Here is a 19,816-nt window from a genome sequence, read left to right as displayed (position 1 = left end):
GATCCACAAAAATTCTACAACAAAAGTTTGGTATTGAGGGCTTAAATACAAACTGAACAAACTCTTGCCTAACCAATATGCGAAATTGTTAGAGTCCTATATAGAGAAAGAGCCTTCTGAATAAAGCAAGAAAATACTTACTCAGACTTAAAGAAAATCAACGCGTAGGTAGTGTTCTTGGGTTGATTCTCTATCTCTTAAACATTAGTGACATCCCTCAATTAGAAAACCACACTATCGCCACATTTGCAGACGTCACAGTCATTTTGATCGTAGGCGATTCCCACGAAGAAGCAGGAATCAACTCAATTAATTAATTTAATCATTGGACCAAAAAATGGAGGATAAGCTTAAACAAAAAAAATCGGTACGTGAATGCTAAAACAGCAATATACCTGGGGCTAACACTAGATACGAAGTTACGCTTAAAGCTCACATAATAAAGAAACGAGAAGAACTAAGTATTAGATACAAGCAAATCTATTGGTTGCTAGGAAGAAAATCCACTCGGTAATTTTTAATAAACTTGTATATGAGTGTTAGGTAAACAATAATAATTGTAATTATAATAATTGAAGGTGCTTCTACAACCTTAGTTTACAGACACTTACAGTAATTTTTAATTGATCGTGATAAAGATCGGATACAATAAACATTTCTACTTGAAGTGTCATACTACCAAGTGATATGGAAGGTACTACTGCAATAAAGGTACCTAAAACTATCTAAGAGACGGTGAATATTCAGTGATGTTACAAATGTCAAATGTTCGGAAAGCTGCTGTGCTGCGCTTTTAAGAATAGCAATGAGTTTTTTATCATAATTTTATTGAATAAAAAAAATAATTTAAAAATGCACTTGTCTTACAAAATAATTTCAAGATTATTGGAATAGTTGAGGTGTTAGTTACCCCCACAATCACAATGTTTATTAGAACATGTTATTGTTACCCACAAGTAAAAACTGCAAAGGCAACAAAATGACTGTCAATGTCGGTAATTACCAATTAATCCCAAAATATTCCACATCTGTTGATTTTATTATATACTATATAAATTCAGAAATAAAATTTCCAATTAAAAACCACAAATGACTCAATAATATTTTACGTAACCTTCTAAAATTGTTGGTGATATAAAAACGACGCTACAAAGTCCACATATTTTTTTCCCGAAAAGAAAAATCCGTTATCTTAAATGGCACTCGCAAGGAAGGAACAAAAACTTTTATGTAGCTATCAAGGGAGGATTCTAACGCGCATTTTCAGTTAAGAATGGTGCCATTGTTATTTTCCGATATACGGGAGATTTGAGGAAATCTCAGATTATTGAGAAACCTTATGACAAAAATATCTAGAATATTTCCTACCGCATAAAAACCAATGATCAGGAACCTATTTGTATTTGATTAAACACTGAATTTCTCATAAGTTCCTTGTCAAAAAGATGGGAGAAATTTCAGTATTCGTATAGTTTCTGTGTTTCAGTGTTTCAGTAACTAAAAATATACTATGAGCAAGGAGCCTTGTATTTATTTTTTACTATTCGGAGAATTGGACAACGTTATGCAATAGTAAAGCAAGCGCAATCCACACCTTCAAAAATTGTGTTGTGTTGCATTGTCCTTATTACTAACTCTAGTGGAATATTAGGTGTAAGCTGTTCTCTAAACTCCCAACTAAATATGCTGCCGATTGTTTCTTCTGTTAATTTTTTAGCATATTCTTGCAAATCGCAAGATCGGAATTTTGATATTTTGCCATCAGTCTATCAGAAAACTCGCCATCCTTCTAGCTAGCATCAACTTTTCTCAAAAAGTAAATAATTTACCTAATCGAGGATATATCGAACCTCGATCATTTTCCTAAATCCTCTTATAAATTCCTGAAGCATGTAATTTCTACACTTCGAGACAATGTGGATAAAAGGTTTGTCTTCCCTATATTCGTAGATTATTCTGCAGAAGAAAATCATTTCTAGGAAGTGGAAATTGCAACTCTATAGTGGACGTCAACATCTTGATCGCATTGAATACTTGTAAGACAATATGTAGCGTTAACTTTGAACGGTTGACATAAATATGGGGTGAGACTTATCATGATGGAATAAAATGATTGTAATGTGTGAAAAAATGGTTGAGAAAATAAATTAATATTGTAATACCAAAAAGTGTGAGCGTTTTAAATTGTATCCCATTAGTCCCAAACTGCCAAACACTTTATGATATTACTGCATTCATTTACTCCTTAACTTGTTTTCCACATATAAACATTATTTTTTATAATCTTCACTTTATTACTTTGTATGTATAAATTTTAACTTTACTAAATAACTGATTTCTCAGCTAATTATGAGAACTTCCCTTTTCTTCACCTTTTAAATATTAAATAGTTCCATCAATTTTGTTCTCAAATTGTTTCGTATATTCTTATATATTCAATAAGATCCAAACCTTCTTGAATAACTTGATGGAAGTTACTCGAGGTTGCTATAGGTTTTCTTCAGTTTTTCTGTAAACTGTTAAACCAAATGGATGACGATAAGAAGAAATACAGCCGCAACAGTACATGCCCCCTCTATATTTCAATATATTTTGTTTCACCGGGCAATTTTCACGTCAACTCAAGGATACGTGAATAATCTGCGGGAGTTCGCCCTGCAAGGGAAAATTTAAACAAATTATACTTTAAACACTTCTAACCTAACCTAACAACCCAACAAATCCAACCAGCATCTCTGTCTTTTATAAGGTGAAAAATGTTGTGAAATTCTTTCCATGATTACATTATCAGATTACTGAATATCTTCTTCTTTTGAAGAATACCAACACAGACTCTTGACTTATACATTACGTTTAACCTTAAAATTAACCGTTGTATAAGATTTTGTATTTTGACACATTTCAAGCAAGTCCACATGGACTATAGCTTTTACAGTATATGCGTAATGGATATTTGTCGTACAATTATTATGTTTATACACTTGTAGTACCGTGCTAGCAATTCATTACTCCTAAAGGCAGCTTCCATCGAGCAAGATAACGTGCAAGAAACAACAAGCAAAGGATTAATATTGGAAGTCTTTTACCTCTGAATGATGGCTGCCCCTAATAAAACTTTAAAAATAACGAAACTAAGTGAAATGAACAAGAGTAACTAAACAGTTATAATATTGCGACTTGCATTACACTGCACGTTGTATTGCATCATGTCAAACGGCCTTGATAAATTGTGCAATTTCAAATGTGAGAACACAATTACAAAAATTTTTAAATATTTGAGTAATATCTGCTGTTGAAAGATCCAAAATATACTATTAAAAAAAACAACGCGTTTTTAAGATCATGGCAAACAATTTTGAGGTGCAAAAGAGTTGTCACACAATTAACTAGAGCTATTTCCACTATTCAAATATTCAGTTTTTGTGAAAATGTGTATTTTAATTCATATTTATAGCTACAGATTTATTAAAAAGTGTAGTATTAATTTATTTACCTTATTAAAATATAGTCGACATGTTTTAAATCAAAAACTCGCTTTTATTAAGAATTGTACAACCTCTTTCTCCTATTTCCATATATTTTCTTATTAAATGAGCACAGTTCCTCTTTTTAAACAGCACACTAATGATTTTGTTTTAATAATCTCAATAGGCGGCCGCTAGACTAGCTTGGTAAGAATCTTGTAAACACTGTTACCTCACTGCTTTTTCATCCTCTCTCTTCATCATTATTTTCCACACAGTATGAGAAAGGAACATTTCTACCGTAAATGTACTTAATAATAAAAGAAAAGAGGAGATGAAGAAATTTATTATGTGTACAAATTAAGCTTTCTCCAGCTTGAAAAAACTATTATGAATAAGACTTATCTTTGTGATCTTATTCTTAATGGTTTCTAAGATGGAATTCCTTGAGCTGTTGATATTCATATTGCACACACTTTTACTGGCGCCACAACACAAAAACTTACAATTACACCTACAGATGGTAAACTGTTTACCTTCGGGCTCTGAAGACGATATCTTCATTGTCGAAACGTGCATCAAACAATGTAATTGTGAGTGTTGGTATAGTGGTAGTGGTACGGAGTGTGTTCACTTTCAAATGCTTGTTTCTAAAGATTGAATTATAATTCTATGAATAGAAATGGTACATCATGAGTTATGTTTATTGCTTAAAAAAATCTCCAAAATATTTATGAGGGTTGTCCGAAATGGTTCCGATCTAAACCTGAATATGTCAGCGTATTTTGAGAAGTTGATTCTCATTACTAAAATTTCTTTGTGAATTTTTTTTTTTCAAAATGAAAAAATACTACGCAAATGAAAGAGGAGTTGAAAACTGTGTGCGGAATCTTGGCAATATCATTCACGACCGTTAAATTTTGGGCAGCTGAATATACACTTGTCTGTATCATGTTTACTCACGACAAGTGTTCGGGAAAGAACAAGCGATATTATTGAAACAATTCACCAAATGGTATTAGACGACCGTCGGTTTTAGGCTATTGAAGAAATTTAAGAGGCTATTGGTCTATCAAAAGAACACATTTACCATATACTGAATGGAGAATTATGCATGAGTAAACTATGCCTACGTTAGTTGCTGCGTTTGTTCACTTTGGACGTATCGAATGAATCCGTTGTTTTGCGTCGATTCATACCATGGGTGAAACCTTGAACTACAACTACACTCCTTAAACGAAAAAAAGTCAAGACAGTGGATGGCAAATGGCGAAAAGTCGCCGAAGAAGTGATGACGTCCGTTTTTAGGGATAGTCATGGTATTGTGTAGTTCGACAATCTTCAAAAGATAAAACAATAAAAGGAGAATACTACACACCATCATTTGATAAGGTAAATGAAGAAATATCATTTAAAGAAAAATAAAGTGTTTTTTATCAGGATCACGTACTTTATCACACTTCGATAATCACCATGGCTAAAATGCGAACTAATTTTCGAATTGGTTGATCTCCTACTGTACTCACCACATCTGACCTCAAAAGACTTTTTTCTGTTTCCTAACCTTAAAACTTCACTTACGTACATGGTAGAGATTTAATCAGACGGGAACGTTATCGCATCTGTGAATGCCTATTTTGAGGTTAGAGCATATGTGATACCTAGAGATTGGAAAAATTAAATCACGTTGATTATGCTCAAAATTTCGAGAATTCGAATTAGAAAATTTCCGATTTGGAAAAAGTGTATCAACTTAAAAGAAGAAAATTTTCAAAACTCAAAATAATTATGGATAAACATGTCTTGTTTCTTTGTGATGGCGAAAAGTTTTTACATACATGTGTATGCAAATTCTCATGTACTCCTTATTCCCGTATTCTATTCTATACATTGTTATATAAAAATCCATAGTTGATATTTTGAATTTATAAATTTGCAATTAACTTAGTTTTTCCTTTTGGTCAGTTTGTCAAAGTAGGAGAAAGCTGAAAATAATTAACAAAATTCTCTATTCCTGTCTCCATAAATGTGTAGAAATGGTAGATATTCACTTTCTTCTACTGAGTAACAGAATATATTCCGAAAAATTTCCAGATAATCACCAGTAGTAATCAAAATCAGGAGAATTATTTAAAACAATCGTTTGATTATTACTTGAAGTAAGCGTAATATCACAATTTTATTCACACATTTTTCTTTAAAAACGCAATGCTTACTTTTAATTTGATTGTGTTCTAATTTTTTTTAGTTCTATACATTTTTTTGCGCTTTTCCATTAATACCATATAACACTCCTTGGTATATTTTCTATTATAACGGTAATTAGAATTACTGTCAACTATTTTAACAATCTGGTATAAAACAATCTATAGTTTCTATAATAAATAGATTCACACTACATCCCCAAAATCACGATAAATAAAACCTAACCCTCGATTTCGTTTATTATGCTAATGGAGGGTAATTTAACACTAAACAAAGGATATAAAAAATTATGAAGTAATTTTTTCAGATGATTTCTAAATTTCAAGAATTTTAATTATTTATGAGACCTCTGTGTTTCTGTTAAATTATATATACTTGAAACTTGTTCTTCAAAACTACAAATACGAGAAATAATTCTAAGCAAATGAGAGAAGGAAGGGGAAAAATTATGAATGCGTAAGCTATCCGCGCGTTGGGTGCTGTATTTGCTCACATCAAACTAAAACTGATTAACTACTACACTCCTGAACAATTAAAAAAGGCGTTGTACTTTTGGCAAGATAGACTATAGTGCATTTTTTACTGTTAGCAATCTGTAAATATTAACAAAAATCTTAATTTATAAAAAGGAGTTTCCAAGGAAAATATCTTTAATTTCATGCATTCAATAATTTTGTCCTCATTATTTCTTGCCAATTCTCATAATAATTGGTTGATTAAATTGAAAAATATTATTCATAAATAGAAGTTTACATTTTGTAAGCACTCAATTTTACAAAGTCTCTATCGATTGTTGTGTTTGCGTTTGTTGCAGCTTACCTTGAAGATACTGAATGGATATATGTTGCTTTCAAAAAATGTTCAAATTAGGTGGTTGTTGAGAGATCTTGATTGAAATCTTCACAAAGTATGACATTACAATGTGTGGGAAAAATCAAAATTAATTTTTTCCTAACAGTCTAACCTGAGTTCGCTTACTGTGAGGTAATATCTCTGCTACAGATAGAAGGACGGACAAAATGCTAGTGATAGATACTATATGCAAAGACGGTTTCATCAGTGGGAAAGGGATGCGACCGTTTGAGGAATAGCCATAGGTCTGTGCTCAACTACTTTCATCAAAAAGATGAAACAATAATAGGAAAGTGCTTTTTTATGAATTACACTTGGAATTTATCAACTACCACTGTATTATCTAGATCTAGTCACCAGCGACTTTTCTCTGTTTCCTAACCTTTGTGTAAACTTTGAAAGAGACTATCTTGAAAAATAGAAATGGTTATGTAAAAAACATATCTTATTTCTTTATTAGGCTATAAACTATCCAGATAATCCTCGTATAATTGGTAAATACATGGATTCTAGAAATGAGTTTTGTATGAAAATAATTTTCAGAGAGATTGGTAATTTTGCTTATCAATCAATGAAATCAGTTACTCGAGGTGGGTGCTCAACTCAAAACTGAACAGACGTAAAACAATTAAAAGTTTCATCAATTCTTAACTAACTGAATAAATAAATGATAAAACTTGAAAACTGTATAAATTAGTTGCCTTTAATCATTTAATTAATGATTTCGTAGTTTTAAGTTTTAAACCATACCCAGGAGTGTTACTTGGTACCTGTTTATATTCATCCATAACAGAAAGTTTTTACATAGATGTAACGAAAATAGTAATTGTATGTTTATATAAATTTTTGCAGATTGTTACGAGTTGTGGGGGTGCGGGAGATAGTTCCGAGTCCCATGACACCGATCCCCCTGGCGATATTGACAGTCCTCCTGTTACCCGACGGAGACCCCACTCCGCTCCCAAAGGATCCAGACCTCATTCGGAACTTTTCAATCAAATACTTATCGATAAATTTAAGGTAAGTCAATAATAATGCATTAATATTATTGGTGCTTGGAATAAACTTTTATATTATGAATTAATTCTGTGGTTATTTATTTTACAAAAAATGTAAATCTTTTTGTATGTAATGTAAATACTACAGTTGGTATAAAATGATTTATGTAAAATTGAAGTTTTTACACAAGTGTTCGGTTAGGTTTATATAATTTTGAAATTTGAAATCAATGCATATCCAATTCACACAAAATTAAAATGCAACAGTAAAAAGTGAAACCTCCCCATCACTCGGACTCACATATCTGCAGGGATGGCAACAATTTCTTAAATGTTTGCATTTTTCAAATTTCATGGTTTGTGATTATAGAAACACATCTTAAGCTACCGTCGCGCAAAAAATCACACATTAGGAAGACCTGAAAGGCTAAGGAACATTGCTATAATGTCGAATAATCTCTCCGGGAAATATGCGTCTAAAAAAGAGTTTGCGGTGTGTAATGTTGCCCCGTCCTGCTGAAACCAAACTCGTCTTAAGAGGGGCTCTAATCTTTTTAGTTCTGGTTTCAAGAACGTTTCAAGCATACGAATGTATCGAGCCGAATTATCTGTAACTGTTGGCCCGTTCTTTTCGAAAACAAGAAGTTCAATAATGCTAACAAACCCAAGATCACACTAGACTGTATGTGGAGGACACTGTAAGAGGAGGTGTAAATAGTGAGAAGCCCAGTAACGTTGAGTTTACTTATTCATGGTCTCATTTAAATTGAATTGAATTGCTTATTCGTTCATCAATAAAATAGAATTTTCAGTCGATTCCAAAATCGCTTCTGTAAACAGTTGTCTAAAGTTATCGAACAAGAGCAATATGTAGCGATTGAATTCCGATTGACGATTAATTCGTAACTCACTAACCGACCTGGACTTCTTACTTCTTATGGCATTACACTGCATTTCGGGCAAGGATCTTTTTATTGAGTAAATTTCCAATCGATTTGAAGCTTTTCACCCATCTGATGATTATGTTACTGATCGGAATAGTTCCATTTCGATCGACTTTGGACCGCACTAGAAACAATTACTGCACTTTTCTCAAGTCGCGTTTTCCTCCACTTCCAACGGTCGTCGATTTACGATGAAAAATAACTGGATTTATATCTACAAATTCGATAACTTATGATCCAAAGTTGCAGACAATGAAGGAGTCTCTTAGGAAGAAGGTTGGACCAAATTTAAATCAAAGTGGTATTTTAAATATATCGATAATTTACTGAAATCCTCCAGTTTCCTCTTTTAAAGAATAGAATTAATAGTTTTGTTCTACCGTCGTCCATTTTTGCAAGCTTCGCCAAACGAAGGAAAACGGATAGATTATTGTGAATCGATAACACTAACAACCATAGAGCAAAACACGGTTTAATATACTCTTCACTTCACTATATACTTCTCGCGAATCTGACAAATTATTGAATGTTTATTATTTTAATTATTTATGAGTGTCTGCGAGGCTTATTGTCTGATTTTCAATTGATTTCCGCAATTGCATTGTTTCAAAAAGGAATTAAAAGTGTAGTCTAAAAAGAATGATTTGAAAAATCAAAGTGGAAACACAAGTTAGGAAAAAGTGTATAACAGAAAATAGACACTCGGATTGCACGTGTCTGAAATACTTTGAGAATTTTATGAATTTGACCATTTAAATTTCCACAGACAGTTCAACATAAGAAAAAATATGGAGACTTGAAAACAGTGTAAAAACCTACTTAAAACTACTTAAAGATATAGTAAGCAATAAATCATCATCATCATGAGTGATCTGTTTTTCCAAATTATAGAATAATTTAATAGGAAAATATGGTTTCAATCGCCGGAGATATTCAACTTTGTTTTAAGTTTTTCTTAAATACACTAAACACACATGCGTTAATTGTTTGCTTTTTGTTTAAACTGGCCTCATAAGATATTGGACTGGAGATTTTATACAAAATTTCTTATAAAAATGGGTATTTTTGTGAACAAAACATCATTCATAAAAATTGTCCCTTTCCATCTGAATTATGAAGAGCATAACAAAACATTCAAAGTTTTACTGTATTAAATAATTTTGTTACCTATATCAAACGTCAAGAAACTAGTATCCAGTTGTACTGTGTGAATTTTAGTTTAAAATCCACCTGTATTGTGTTCCTGTAGGTAGACATTATTTGTTATGAAGTTAGGATAATCAAATATTCTGTTGGCAACAATAATAGTTCAAAATTATTTGTACTCATCTCTACTCACCATAGTTCTATACTCTACTATTAAGCTATTCTTTTGGTATGTCTATTATTCGATACTGCTTTAATATCAGTGTTAGAAACTTTGTTTCCCTTAGAGCAAGTTAATGTGTACGATATTTCATGCAATTACTTGCAATGTCATTCAAAGCTCTTACTATTGCTGTATCCAACCAAAACTAATCTTTTTCTCTTTTCGGCCTATTCACTTCCCGCAGTTACTTTGTACATCCTTGGCAATAACAAAACACAGCTAGAGGAAAACTATCAAATAAATGCCGGGAACAAAAATCAAATAGAAATTTATATTTACCACAGAACACAAAAAGATCAGATTTAAAAAAGCTCTCTTCTCAATGGCAGCAGTATGCAATATAAACGACGCTAAAAAAATGAAGTTGTTATTACGAAATATTACATGAATGCATAAACTGAGCTTCCTTTGCGTATACTTTTGACGAAGATATGTTGCAATTATTATCGCATATATTGTTGTTTTGCTCTATTTCAAGAAGCATTTAAAACTTTTTATCTACAAATAGTGAAAAATAATGGAATAAATGAAATAAAGCACAGAAAACAACTCTATTATATTAGAAACACGATTCTTTATCTATTCGCATGTCTCGTATATTAAATTTAAGATACTCAGTGACATTAAACGTGTTACACCCAGAACAGCAAATTTGATTGTTTAATTTTTGTGGATTTGACAGCCTCACATTCACACATGCTAATTGCATGTACTCATAAAAAATATAATATAATGAGTTTGACGACTATATAGCTAATTACATTCCTATACACATCTAAGCATCGCCAAAAGGAACTGTTGTTACGTTACTCCACCAATCCTGACCACAAACCACCTTCCAACAGTAAAACAAAAATCATATAGCTTTTCTCGACGACGTATAACCCTTCGATGACCGTCGGGACTACTTAAACAGAGTCCCAATTCGTTGCTGATTACTCCATTATGTCTCCTAGTGCTCTCGATTTATGCACCAGCTCAAACGTTGACAACAGTGATTCGCAGCCAGAGGACACTAATTGCAATACAGCAACAATGCACAACGGTTTCGCAGAGTTAGTTGCCAGAAGTTGACTCACGATTGGTCTCGTTTTTTCTGTCCCCTTAAGAACAATTTCACGATATAATAAACAAACATCTTGGCAAGCCAATTCTTGCCATCATGGTGCCTTCGACGTAGAAACATTCTGTTAAGGCAAGAAGATGAACTAATTTGTTCTTGTAAACATAGTACATATTTAATATCAACGTAAACGTTGTCAGAAACTAACAACATAGTAATTCACACCTCACGGTAACAAAAAGTGATTAAACAACACGCTAAAGACAATGAAATTAGTCATGTGATAAATTTATGCCTTTGTGTTAATTAAGCAATATTTTATTAAAGAGCTCATTAAGACCAATAGCACATAGTAGTAGACAGTTTACACATGAAAATAGATGTATCCTGATGGTCTTGATTAACGGAATACTAGACTAGCAAATATTGGATCAAGATAATAGTTATTTGTGAGCTCACAACCCTTGTTCATGAAGTGCTTGTGGGAATAACTATTAGAAATTCATTAATTACAGCAGTCGCTGCTAACGTAATTTGATCAATAAAAATATAATTCGCACTATTGTAATGATTCAAAGACAAATTATTAGATAAGAATATTATGCTTTTAGTCTATTTTCACTTAAAATACAGGTCTGCAAGTAACAAACTGCATAGGTTTTTTAATACATTTTCTTACAGATTTTCATGTCCTAAAACCGGAAAAAGTATTTAAAAAATTCCATCTTATAATTTTTTTACAATACTAAATTTTATATTTTTATTATGTGGAAAATTCTTATAGTTGAAATTTTGTATGTTTTTTAAGCTTAGTGATACAGAGAAACGTTGGCTGTCGAGAACTAATCTAGCTTAGAATTTTTAGTTGACAAGAAATTTGGGTCGTTCAAAAGATGCAACCAGATTCAATACTAAATAAATAACTTTTATCATTTGGTACCTCATTTTCCTGGTACAGATATCGAGACACTCAGTTCATATGGAAGAAAACTTCAATGATTTAGCTACGATTCTTGAAAAAATCAAATATCAAGAACATAAATGGATGGCCTGCGAAGATTTTAAAATACAAACAATATTGTTGGGTCAACAGTCAGGTTATACAAAACTCCCTTGTTTCCTATTATTGTGGGATAGTAGAGCCAGAATGCCTTACTGGACAACAACTGACTGGTCACCACTACAAGGTTTAACTTCTAGCGAGAAAAACCTTATCAATATCACTTTGGTTTCGCCAGAAAAGGTTTTCTTGTCATCTCTTCATATTAAATTGGGGCTAATTAAGCAGATTGTAAAATCATTGCAAAATGATGTGGTTTGTTTCAGATATAAACGTTTCAAGTTCCCGAAATTGTTTGAAGCAAAGTTTAAAGAAAAAGTTTTCACTGGCTCTGTCATAAAAAATTTTTTGTCTGATCCCTTTTTCCTGAATCAATGGGAGATATCGAAAAAGAAGCATGGAATTTACTCAAAAATGTAGTGTAGCAGTTTTTGGGCAATACCAAGGATCTCGCATATAAAACTATTATACACCGCAGGCTGACAGCGTATGAAGCTCAAGGGTGCAAGATGATATTAAAATTTCACTTCTTACACTACCATATTAAATATTATCCTGAAAACTTGGGTGCATACAGTGAAAACAAGATGAAATATGTCACCGGGATGTAGGTAATATCAAGAGACGTTATCAAGGAAGGTGGGATGTCAGCATGCTAGCAGACTACTGTTGGATGCTTAAGCGAGAAACCAAAAAAGAATATCAAGAATGTGTTCGGAGAAGCGTCAAAGAAAAGAAGAAAATGTTTCACAAGCAAAAAGAGGGAACCTAAAATGTTATGCTGCGTGTTTGTTGTAATAAATAGTTGATTTTTCTCATTGTTGTGTTCTTATTTTGCAAAAGAGCTATATGTGATGGAGAATAATAGAAGTTATTTTTTAAATCGTCTCAAACTATATAATTCAACAAAAATATCTCATGCATCTGAAAAAAATCTCCTTATGTGCTCTGTGTAATTGATATTTATAGAATCTTGTAGAATTCTGAACCTTCTAATATACTGACTATTTTTTTGTTTATATTACTGACTATTTCCTTAGAATTGCACCTTCCTAGGTCCTTAGGATATTTATAAATCAATTATAAATAGTGTATATGTGTAAATAAATTAAGAACTTAAAAGATAGTGTTTATTAAGTAACCCCACGAATAGAAAGAATGTAAATAAATACGAAAAACGTTACATTACTTTAGTCAAAATCTGTGCCAGTATCTTTGGACGTTAGTTTCTGTAATGTCTTGTTTCTGCCGCGTTGACACGACATTCTGGAATAAAAATAAAAACGTGTATCTAGAAATTCAAAGTAAAAAATATTGAGTGAGATTGTACCACTGAATGACACCATCTCGCCCATCAAATTATCGAAATAATTTACTTGAATGTCTCAATTTGTTACACAAACTTCTCACCAACAGGAAGTATACAGAATTTTGTGAAAAGTGAAAAACACACGCAATTCATCAGCACCAATTCGTTAAAAAATTGGAAATGTGCCACAAGGTATAATCGCCATAATAAAAAATGACTCCTATGATGTGAGCATGACGATTTCACGTGAAAAGATACGATGGCTTTTTTCATCTCTGCAGGCACATTTTGACTAATTTCTACGTTCAAATTTATTCAAACGTAACATTAGTTTTGCGGTTTTCAAAATTCGATAAATCATGTTTCACCACCTGTTTTTTAGTGTAGGTACTAGACCGTGTCGTACTATTCAGACACGTTCTCAATTAAAAAATTAGTTTTTAAAATAAATGTTGCCTGAATATTGGACCACAATTATCTAATTTTCCAATTGCACTACATTCCTAAGATTATATCGATTCCTATAGTATTCGAGTTATTTTAATTTTCAAATCTATTTAAATAGTTCACTGGTCATTTAAATAAGCATTGAATAAAAGTGATTGCATAATTACTAAATAGAGTTGTTTATTTTATGGAGGTATTCGGTGTATAAAACTAGTAAACAATTTCCAACACAGTCATTTAGTAGATTTATAGTTCGATGTTATGTCGAAACTTCAGAAAGAAAATACACTCAACTTCCATTAAGAAAATAAAGTGCAGCGGTGTTTACTCATTTCCTCGATCTCAGACTAAGTTATTTCGAATTGACATCTATGATGTAATATATTTTTTTCTTGCGCCTTTGAAATATATATTTGGATTGTTTCCTTTCAAAACAAATATAGTATATAGTGCAGAAAGTTAACATATATGTACTTATCAATTATATATCTTTTATGCGGTATGTCATTTTTTGAACATTCGCAAATATGAATGCAAATATCCATTATTGCCATCCGCAGATGCGAATGTTCAGTTAAAATTTTAAAATTTAGCCTTAATTGTCTATGACTTCGGAATTTCAAGAATTGCCAATTTCATACGAATTCATCCAACTAAAGTATCATTCCGCGCGCACAGGTCTTTTTCTAAACAAATCAAGTAAATTTCGAGGTTAAAATGTGGATAGTTATTTAAAATGTGCCCATAAAACAAAACAGAAGGATAATAAATCTTTGAAGTCATTGGCAGTTGATAGCATTAAACGGATGTGTTAAAAGACTTTCTACTTTCGATGAAACTGCTAGATTTATAAGAAGCATTTGTATCCATCTTATGATTCAAAGACTCGTATTTCACTTCATTCATATGCGATAAATTATATGATAAAGTTAATCATAAATTACTTTAATTGCTGAAAAACTTGTCATTTAGGACCAAGCTCAACTTGAAATGGGATTACAGAAAAATTTAGAAGGGAAATGATGACGTTAAATGCAAAAGTGATTACCGGTAAAGTAGTACCCTACCATTATTTTCTCTATTCAATAATACTTCGATAGGTCGCCAAGAAGCCCTCAATGCATTTAAATAGTTACTAACAACAAAAACAAATTACTATATTTAAATATAAAAATCGCAAACTGAACTAAGACCTGAAAAACATGTTAAAACAATTGTAAAGTTCATTTAACGAATCGCCACTGTCTTCAGTCGAAACCAAACTAAATATTTTATTTTTTTTATTTGAACGTATCCAGGCGAACGTGTTCTCTGACGATACTTTGATTTCTTACCGGGGTTACTAAGAATACTTAAACTAGTGAAATTTACTACTTTAATCGGAATTGGTATTATAAGCGCTTCTTTTAAACTCATTCTTGTATATTAGTCAAAAACCCTTCGATACTTTTTATTGTCCTCCATGTAGGAATAAATACAGTATAATAGTCTTCTTGGTAAAAAGTAGGAAACTTCTTTGTTTGGATCATTTATCCTAGTTAGTCGTCTGTTTATAAACTCTCTAAATTCTAAATCATTCTAAACTAAAACCTTTCTTGGAAATAACAATTTATTTTTTACACTTTTTTAAAAATCATATTGTGAGACAGAATAATAATAATAATCTGATTACTGTCACCCATTTTTCACTATATTATATGTGTTAGTCAAAAGAATCAACACCAGGCACGTAAGAATTGCAACATGATTTTTGCGAAAACACATATCCACCACACACACAAAGGTTCTCAAAAATCTACAATGAGGAAATAGCTGTTATGTTGAATTCCCGATCCAACCTATCGACATCTCGGCTATATGTTTTTACAATGTAAAGGACTTTATATCTTCGAACGTAATGGCTCTCGAGGGATAGATTTGAGCAGGGTTATAATTTTGAATAAACGTTATCGAACGGAGGGTTGTCATCGAAAAATTTTTATTGGCAGCGGTAACAGCAAAATGCTTCTCATATTGAACTACTTCATTCATGTTGAATATTTGAAATTAATAATCGCCTGTAACTCACTAAAAAAGCAGTGACTGCACTCAGTATTGGAAACAGTATTACAGTGAAAGGTCCCCACATTTCTTATTACAAACTATGTATTGGGTGCCCCAAATGAATAGAATAGAGAATAAATTATGGTTTAAAAAAACTAATAGAAACGCTTTTGTTTTCTTGTCGATAAAACTCAATATCAATCATTATAATTTCTTACTAATTTTATTCTGTTAAAATTGGAAATGTCCCATAAAGCATCTCCACCACCTAAGATAATTTTTTGGTAAGAGTATGATTATATATAAGATATGATCTATTTTATATGGAAACATTTACTTCCGGAAATACCGGAAGTGGCCATTATCTCAGCAAGAGTAACAAATATCAATCCATAGATAATTTTGTTCGATAGATCTCATCAAGATGTGTGAAAAGTCATGATGATTGACGCATGTGAAGAAGAATTTCTGTGGAAAAAGTACGCAAATGCATCATTTTTATCAAAAAAAAACGTCGTCGCTCCAGGAAGCATAACTCATACAGATGGCTGGCTAGCCTATCGATGCCTCAGCAATGAAGGCTACACTCATGAGTGGGTCAATCACAAAGAAAGATTTGTTTCTGATAGCGGGGTTCATACCTAAAGAATTGAGGCTAGCTGGAGACCTTTGAAAACATTCTTCCACGATAGGCATGTACCTTCAGAAGATTGAGAGGGCAGAATCATAGAATATATATGGCGACGAGAATGGCGTAAATCTGAACCAAAAAGAGACCCACTAATTTCATTAATAGAAGGAATAAAGATTTTCAAATGTAAAAGTTATAGGTATATAGGTATAAAGTCCAATTAAAATATTTGATTGAAGAAAATTATTTTTGTTTACCTTTATTTCAGTCTCTACCACAATCTAACGTCACCTATCCTAAACAGAAATTCTTCGGCGCATGCGTCATTAATCATGACTTTTCACACACGGATAGATCTTAATGATGATAACAAAGTTATCCATGGTCCGATATCTGTTAGCCTTCCTGAGATAATGGCCACTTTCGGTATCTCCGTAAGTAAATGTTTCCGCATAAAATAGATATGATATCGATTTCTCGTAATATCAATAGTCTATGTTAGAATTTGAAGATGATCGTTGTGGAGTGGCTTATCATAATTGTGCCATTTTTTATCACAATTTTAAATTGGTATATGTTTCCATCATTCACAATCTTTAGGCTGTGGAAATTGATATATTTATACCTCCATTTTTAAAGCTACGCTTCCAGAAAAAAATCGTTGACCTGATAAGAACTATGGGACTAAATTATTAAAATGTATATTCTCATCGGTCCGTGACAAAGTGCATAATTTCTAATTTATATGTGATTACCTGGTGAACCTGGTATTGATAATGGTACGAAATTTATTGTATTATCATCGAAGTGTGCAGAATTTTAATCTACTCTTCATACATATAAGTAGAGCCAATAAAAGTTGGTTAAATACGGCCTTTCACAAGCAATGGGTAATAAAATTTATAAGATTATGTTTGAAATCAATTTTTTTACCTATACTAGCGTAAAATTTAATTCGTAATTTACTATGCAAATTTTTGAAAGTAATATTTGGAAAGACACAGATTATATTTTTTTCTATAAAATATTCCATTAAACCTGAAAGTTTTTTAACCTATTTAACTTCTACATCAGATTCTGGCAAATTTCAACTTTTAGAAAGTTCATTTTTAACAATTTGCACCGTAAAGGACGATTTAACTTTGCATAAGTAATGGCTTTAGCTACTATAAAAAAATATTATCATTATAATTTGATAAATGTTATCCTCTATTGGTGGCGAGAGGATCTGCAAAAAGAATGACATCTTATGCACACATTCTTGAAGAAATAGTATCTACTTCAAACATTTCCGAACGTTAGTATATAACGCCATATCGTTTGATATTAGTCTTCTTCCTCACACTAACTTTAAGCACGGGTCACAATTATAATCATTTCAAAAGTATCACGAACGTTTTATTTTCAGAACAAATGAAAAACTCTTGAGGTGGTGGATGAAAAATTGATAAGCTCACTTTATCTTTACATCAATACTTTTTCTTTTGCGAATGAGTAACCGAACTGAACTTTGGGTCTTAATAAAAATCCAAGAATTTCCAGAACTTATTCGAAATCAATATTAAACCGAATCCTAAAAATTAAGACCTGAAATAACCGCTAGCAACACATGCGACCAATTCAAAATAAGACCCGTAAACAAACCTATTATTTATTGTATACAAATTCTTATTCTTCGTGGTTATTTATCATTGTTGTATGATCCTCGTTTCACAAGAAAGAATAATGGAACGCCAAATTCCGTAATGTATCAGAACTTTCTCAACTCTTCACGTATTCTAACTGTTATTACTTTACATAAACCGCCATTAATTTATCTTTCTTTTAAAAATTATAAAAAAAAACTAATTTTAAAACAGAAGAGACATAAAATCAAGAACATTTAGATGCATTAATATATGAATTACTTGACATAAGCTGTGTTATACAGAAGAAATACTTAGTACGGTCAATCAGTTCTTGGTCTCATATAGTTCGCAAAAATCTTCGCAACAACTTATAGTAGAGCTCAAGTTTCGCGCTATTATAAAATTTTTGACTGAAGAAGGAATTATCATATTATAACGTAAATCAAAAATAGATTAGACACTGTTTACGGTGATTTGTGTCATTCCAATCATTCTCCAAAATTAAAATTGTTGTTGCGCTGGGGACTAGAACTATTAGAAAATAACCCACGTGCTGGAGGTCCCGTGACTGTGAGTACTCCAGAAAACATTAAACTAGAGGAAGAAATGGTTTTAAGTGATCAGTGATATTTAAATTTGACAAAAATTAGTGACTATGATTCCTTATCCAAAAAAAAAGCCTGGAGTGGTATCGGAAATGAGAGCGGGTGCAAAAAAGCAAAGCTGATGTAAAGCTTCAACAAAGTGATGGCCAAAATATTTCGAGACTCCAATTGGTTAACTTAAAGAAATAAAATGCAACTGTGAACGCGGCATATTATTCTATAATTCGATTAACAGACTTTTGCCGTACTTTGTATCACATGTATAAGGCTTAATATCAATAAAAATCAGTAAAATGGGGAACAAAAGAAAGAGATAAAGAAATAAAGCCGAGAAACTTGATAATGATGTATATCATTATCAATACAAACAAAAGTTCAAGATCAATGAAGAGATTCGGCAAGGTAATCAACTATCAGCAACACTATTTATAAATACTGTTCGGCACAAATATGCGCCTATGCTGATGACATCGTACTGATAGAAAAAAGGAAAACTAAACTGGTAGAGTTATTAACAGACATAGAAGATAAAGCTGAAGAGATTGAACTCATAATGAATCAAAGTGAAACGCAGTATATGATTGCTTTAGCGGATAAAGCTTCCAACAAAGTAGACTTTGCAATACGAAATAGGCACCAACAACCTTCAAGTACCATGGGAATCTAATGGACAACAATGCAAACTGCTCAACATCCTTCAAGAAACTAATACAAGCCTACCATGCAAATTTGAGTCTACTAAAGAACAAGACTCTTATTCGCCCATTAATTTTATACGGTTGTGAAATATGGATGTTGACAGAGTACGGCAAATAAATATCAAGAAGATTATAAAGAAAATTATATATATATTACTTATTAATTACTGTGGCTAAAATAGGCTTTCCCAATCAATATATGATATTAAAAAAAATAAAAGAAGGATTTAAGATTTAAAAATTCATATTAAAATCATAACGCGAGATTTTCCAAATTCACTCACAAACAAAGAAGTAAAATGAAGAAAAGAATGTAATGAGATGATGTAATCTCCGAAATTTCCAATAATTTAATTGAATCAAATCACAAACTTTCGTAAATGTTGTGGCAAATATATTGTTCTTTATTGAACTCTGTAAACAAATTCGCTACTTATATGGAAAAAACCATTAATGAGTTATTCTACATCATTAAAAACTTTATTAAGCAAAAATAATTT

At 31.8% G+C, this 19,816-nt stretch overlaps 1 protein-coding gene across 1 annotated transcript in view; it reads left to right on the top strand.

Annotated features, from left to right (window-relative positions):
- The window catches only part of LOC130442985 (uncharacterized), a 243,292-nt gene that overhangs the window by 160,616 nt on the left and 62,860 nt on the right, over positions 1–19,816 (top strand). The window contains exon 10 of the mRNA XM_056777409.1: positions 7,374–7,541. Within this exon, the coding sequence (XP_056633387.1) occupies positions 7,374–7,541 (168 nt within the window). The remainder of the gene's footprint in view (positions 1–7,373; positions 7,542–19,816) is intronic.

This window comes from Diorhabda sublineata, chromosome 4 (genome assembly GCF_026230105.1).
Source record: "Diorhabda sublineata isolate icDioSubl1.1 chromosome 4, icDioSubl1.1, whole genome shotgun sequence".
In the NCBI taxonomy this organism is placed as follows: domain Eukaryota; kingdom Metazoa; phylum Arthropoda; class Insecta; order Coleoptera; family Chrysomelidae; genus Diorhabda; species Diorhabda sublineata.
This window is presented reverse-complemented; position numbering and strand designations above follow the sequence as displayed.